The sequence below is a fragment of the Capsella rubella genome, unplaced genomic scaffold (assembly GCF_000375325.1).
Source record: "Capsella rubella cultivar Monte Gargano unplaced genomic scaffold, Caprub1_0 scaffold_7, whole genome shotgun sequence".
Classification (NCBI taxonomy): domain Eukaryota; kingdom Viridiplantae; phylum Streptophyta; class Magnoliopsida; order Brassicales; family Brassicaceae; genus Capsella; species Capsella rubella.
Genome location: NW_006238917.1, coordinates 16,246,562 through 16,252,561, shown reverse-complemented (window position 1 = coordinate 16,252,561; position 6,000 = coordinate 16,246,562). Strand labels below are relative to the sequence as shown.

The window sequence follows — 6,000 nt, the reverse complement described above, 5'->3', positions numbered from 1 at the left end:
GAATAAATTGTGATGGATGGTCATATTAAGTTGTTTGAGTATATATATCTAAAATGATTTTGGTAGAAAATTTGATAAGGCTAAATTTATGGAAACGGACTTTCTTGGAATGAAATCTTTTTAATATAATTAAGTCTAAGATTTATAAAAACGGATTTACGGAAGGATTAGCCTTGCAATTGACAAACCAGAAGCAAACCGGTGTTAATGTTATAATGTGGAAAAATTATTAGTTCCACATTAATATTTTTAAATCTTGAACTTTAATTCAAGAACTTGATTGTTGGACAAGAGCATGTGTATACTTCTGGTCGCTTAAGCACATTCGATTTTGGATCACTAACAAGACCACCAAAATACATAGATCCGATTTAATGTTGGTTTATAAGATCTTGTTTGGTTTAGTGGGTTATTAGCGTTTCCTCACTATCTTTATTTGTGTATTTAAGCTTCCTCTTGTACACATTTTATAGAATGGAGATATTTTTTACATTCTGTCTCTCTCTCTTTATCTCAAAGCATGAGAGAATAAACTAATATAGCTGAATGAGGTTAATGATCAATATCTTTACCAAAAAAAACAAGTTGATCATCAATATAACATAGGAGCATAAACATACATAACCATATCTAGTATCATCACCATTGTTAGCTTTTACATAAGGAAACAAAGATACTATTATTGCAATCTCGAATGATTAGGACATACTACATATTGTTCAAATCAGACTTCTTTTGTTGCTATTCCATTTTCTTGCTTCTCTTCTGATTTGGTCTTTTCATCCTCTGTCTTCTTCCTCTTAGTTTCTTCCTCTTCTTTCTTCTTCTTCTCCTCATCCTCGATCCTCCTCTTCGCTTCCTCTTTCTCCTCTTTCAAAGCTTGGATCAATCGTTTCAAACAAAACTCCTTTGTCTCAACTTCTGATTTCCTCAACAGATTCTCTCCTACATCAGCTGGAGTCATCTTGATTTCTTCTACCTCAAGTAACCTCTTGACCTCATCAAACAACTCACTATCATCTTCTTCCTTTGCATCCAAATAGTTCTTCGCCAACAGTTTAAACGCTTCAAACCCGCAATACGACATCTCTATATGCTTATCCATTCGTCCTTTTCGAATCAAAGCCGGGTCTAATTTATCTATGAAATTAGTAGTGAACACAATGATCCTCTCACCACCACAAGATGACCATAACCCATCAATGAAATTTAAAAGCCCTGATAATGTCACTTTACTTCCTTTATTCTCACCTTGATCTTTCTTCATCTGCTTCTCAATAGGGCTTGTCTCATCTCCATCTTCCTCCTCTTCCTTCTTCTGCTTCCTCTGGCCAGTTAGATCAAGAGAACAATCTATATCTTCAATAACAATTATCGATTTCACTGAGGTCTCAATCAACAACCTTCTCAGCTCTGTGTTATCCTTAATTGTTGTCAATTCAAGATCATAAACATCATAATCCAAGAAATTGGCCATGGCAGCAATCATCGTTGATTTTCCAGTCCCTGGTGGACCGAACAAGAGATACCCTCGTTTCCACGCTTTCCCGATCTTCTTGTAGTAATCTTTGCTGTTACTAAACATGATCAGATCTTTCTTGATCTCTTCTTTCTTCTTATCTTCCATAGCAAGAGTATCAAATGTAGCAGGATGCTCGAAAGTGACATGGCTCCACTTTGATTGCTTATAGCCAGACCAGTTCTCGCTTGGATTGTTCGAATAAAGCTTCCTTTCTCTGTTCTTAACCTCCACTTTCTTGCCTTCACTCATAACATGATCAAGATACTTCTCTGTGATTACTTGCCTGTCACTTCTATGGAACTTAAGCATGTAAAATCTCGACTCTTCAGCTTTAGGATAAAAAGAGATAGACCTGCTTTCGCTTTGATGCTTCTTTGATTGCCACCAAACTTTAACACCTTCAAACTCATCAGTGATCTCTTCATGGTCGTCCATACTAAGAACAATAGATTTATTTCCTTTGACTCTGTTGGCCTTTAGTTTCTTGGCTCGAGAAGAAGAGTCTTTGCTTAGATAGTTCTGGATCGCGTCATAGACATCGCTTCGCTTGAACCGCTCGCCGCTATATTCATGAAACTTTATCTGAATGTAAGGGTAGACAAGACCGACGAGTCTTTGAGCTAATGGTTCAAAGTGCTCTCGGAGACGGTAAGGAAAGAATCGCTCGAAGATTGTGTATATGAAAACCAAGCTTGCAAGAGCAGAGCCTGTGTTAGTCCATACTTCACCCATTGTCCCCATTCTTTTTGGTACTCTGCTTTGTAGCTTTCAAAGATAAGTCTCGGATGAAGTATTTGATAAAGAAGAAATGGTGATGGATGCTTAGTGAAGAAGATGTAGTTTGATATATATATATATATAAAGAAGTATATAGATATATATGTAAGTGCCCACAGATATGAAATATCTTTAGGAAACTACCAAGAAATTGTGCAATTCACGTGTGGGGTAATAAAGTTAAAAAAACATTCATGGGAAAGCACCAAGAAATTGTCAAAGTTTGAGTTTCCACATATGTTACATGTGTGGTAACCAATTGGGAAACGGTAATGAATATAACAAACAAAAATAAATGGTAAAGTAACCTTATCAACTAAGAAAAGAGAACAAACTATTATAAAAAAAACCTTAGGAACTAAGAATAAGATGACACATGTTAATAAGACAAATATGTTGACATCTTGTGGTTAGGACTTAGGAGTAAGGACGTATGTTAACAACAAATTGTTAACATACATATAGTTTCTACGAGTTAGTATTAGTGTAATGTATAATGTGAAGTAAGTCAATATTAAATGATAATCTAATGCGGAGAAAGTGAGAAGAAGAAATAATTTAGAAGTTGTTGATATTACATCATATGTCATTACTATATTTTCTATTAAGTCTTTAAAAATGTTTATATAATATTTTTTTAGATGGTAACTAATATTCGGAAAACTCGACTTATGTATTCATAAAATTTTACAAAGTTTTTATGAGATATTTGTAAATTTTTGTAAAAGGTTTTATATATAAATAAAGATTGTTTTGTATATTTTTATGAGCTAGGTTGCATCATTTCGATAATTCTCTATTTTTTAATAATAAATTTAATAAAATTTTAGGGAAGTTGTATTGATAAATAGAAAAATTGATTCAAAATATCGTTTGATCATCGCTTTAAATCCTATTTTACGTCAAATATTCTCTCTTTCAAACTTTTATAATTGTTTACAAATTTAATTTCGTAGCCTTACACTTATAGTGAAGAATTTAATTAAGACTTAAGGAACTTTGGGCAACGATCTAAATCTGTAAAAGACAACAAATATAGTAGCGTGGACCACTTTGATCGTGAAAGACTTGTTTTGCACACGGACCGGACCACGTACTCTGCTTCGTGTATCCAATTAAGTTTCCCATTTATTATTATCTAAAAGAAAAAGAAAAAATATTTTTGAAAAATGAAAATAATATAGAAAAAGACTTGGCATCGAATATATGTGTAGACGACTCTAAACTTGATAAACTAATAATTAATTAAGCTTTTAAGAGGAATAACTCGAATCAGCATTAAGTTGGAATTTATTCCAAACTTTGAAAATTTTAAATTGTCCCATAATACACTTTTGACCGTACAAAATAATAGTCTAAACTCAATTTTACTTCCTCTTAATTACATGAAACTTTTGATTATCAACCAATTTAAATAGCATTTTGAATCTAACCTTATATGAATTACAATAATTACCTGATGGGTTGTAATCCATATGCTTGGTGATGAGGCATCACTTTTTTTTTATCATTCTACATAAAACGAATTTTTTAAATGCACTAATGTCTCAAATTGAAATATACTCTAATCAACTATATAGTTTTCCATTAGGCATTGTGGGTTTTAACGTAAAAGCAATATACATGTCATGGGCGCATGATCACAAAAAAAATATTTAACTTAACCAAAAAGAGAAAGATTTTTTCGTTTTATTTGTTTCGATATAAAACGTTAAAAGTGCCTAATGACCTAACCTTATCAGTTATCATCAGTACTCTAGAAATTTTTTCCTTTCTAAAATGTATGTAATCAAAAAAGGTAATTAGCGAAAATTTAAGTGATATCGATAACCTTTTTATGTAAATACTGTAAGTTTTCTTTATATTTCAAGTTTTGCTTACTTTTGCTTTTATTTAATATTAATTTATGACGCTTTAGTTTACAGTTTGGCATAGAACGTGTTAAAGTGAAACCCAAACTTATTTTATTTTGGTTATTAGCACTTCCATTTCCATAATAATATGATCACCGGTCCATAACACAATCTCACATCATGTTATCACACACTTGGGACTACAAGGCCCAATAAAGAGAGAAAAAAACAGAGAATCTATGAGAACTATACGAACCATACGTTTATGAGTATAAAATCATACTTTGAACTTTTAAGTAACATTGATATTGTACATGAATCAACTTATATTAGAGGTTTTAATTTACGTGGAACTGTGACCCCAACTTGATGGACAAAATGTGATAAGGTATTCTTTGGCGGAGCAAGTGACCAAAGGAGGAGGTGTGTCGTAGGCATAACTATAGTAATTGGGACAAGCCTCTTTGAACAACATGGAGTAGGTAGTTCTTTTGCACTTTCCGGGCGTTCCATACGCGTTCCGGCAGCAAAACCTGTCGTTATCAAACGCTAAGCATGCACTCTTGCACGCCACGATTCGTCCTTCTTCGTTCAAAACCTTTACAAATAGGGGAAAAAAACGAAACAAAACTTCAAAGACTATAAACTATATTTCAGATATATATATTCATCATTTTGAGGTAATGAGTCTAACTACCAATCCATCTACTTTCAGAATGTTATACTTCTTGAGATTTTGAAGCATTTTGATCTAATGATTTTGAACAAAAATAATGTTACCTGTAGTTCTTGAGGACATGTGGTTTTGAGATCTTTATGGCAGCCTGAGATGGTGCATTTGGATGACATGGGTTTGGAGTTCACGGCAACGGGGAGATTATAACCGTCCACGAGGCTTACATCGTAGAAATTAGGTTTCGATTTGTCGGTTTGTACCGCAATTTGGACAAGTGTTGCCGGAGGTTTTCCGATCAATCCATTACACTCCAACTGTCCATCACAATCACCTAAAAACATACGTTGTAATTAAAAAATAATTACAATTCTAATCTTGTAATATTCTTCATGAAACTCTCATAGTACATATTGTATATAAAAACTATGTTATTATTGTAAGAACTATAATTATACGTACCTGTTTCACAAGCTTGTTTCCAGTTTGAAGTGAAGTCACATCCCGTTCTAGCCCAAATGCGACCACTCCAACCCCAAGGAGCATCGATACGTTTAATACCTCCACATGGCAGGTAAAATCCACCAGAAGCTAGCACCGGAAGGCCGGAGTTTGGGGCGACCGACGGCCAAATCGGGAATGCACATTTATTTTGCACATAAAATGTTACTTCATGACTTGTAACTTTACCTAGTGATATATAGCATCGATCATAGTTTTGATTAGTTCAAATATACACAATAATATGATAACAAAATAAGGAAGAAAATTACCATACACTATACAACTTGATATAATGAAAAGTTGTAACAAGGAAGTAGAGTAGAATTTCATTGGAATTTTAGTTGTAATTAACTTAACCGTTTCATATTGATCGGTAGAAGTTGTATAGAGTATTTATAAGTGACCAGAGATGTGATTTTAGAAAATCATCATGATGTCGTTTTCGATCTTAAAATTATGCTTTAAGATTGGATTATGGGTAAATTAAGATTTGCTTCTTTAAGACAAGGGAGTTGATGTCGCTTCCGATGGTATCAAAGAACTTTTGACTGGTTAATGTTTGCTTTTACGAAAATCAATGGAACAATGAAAAACAAAATGCAAGAATAAGTTTTTGGTAATTGGATTCTTATAGTTGGGGCATACCAACCCAAATTCTACTACATTGGAGA

At 33.3% G+C, this 6,000-nt stretch overlaps 2 protein-coding genes across 2 annotated transcripts; both read right to left on the bottom strand.

Annotated features, from left to right (window-relative positions):
• Positions 1-567: 567 nt before the first annotated feature.
• On the bottom strand, positions 568-2,342 carry LOC17879418 (AAA-ATPase ASD, mitochondrial). Its single transcript, XM_006283493.2, has one exon. The coding sequence runs from the start codon at positions 2,261-2,263 to the stop codon at positions 725-727; it is 1,539 nt and encodes a 512-aa protein (XP_006283555.1). The 5' UTR covers positions 2,264-2,342; the 3' UTR covers positions 568-724.
• A 1,898-nt stretch (positions 2,343-4,240) lies between these two features.
• On the bottom strand, positions 4,241-5,680 carry LOC17877781 (thaumatin-like protein). The gene is made up of 4 exons (XM_006284320.2): positions 5,599-5,680; positions 5,288-5,515; positions 4,933-5,159; positions 4,241-4,750 (listed from the first exon to the last, which is right to left on the bottom strand). Exons 1-4 carry the CDS (start codon positions 5,657-5,659, stop codon positions 4,496-4,498), a joined length of 771 nt encoding a protein of 256 aa, XP_006284382.1. The 5' UTR covers positions 5,660-5,680; the 3' UTR covers positions 4,241-4,495.
• Between the last annotated feature and the right edge of the window lie 320 nt (positions 5,681-6,000).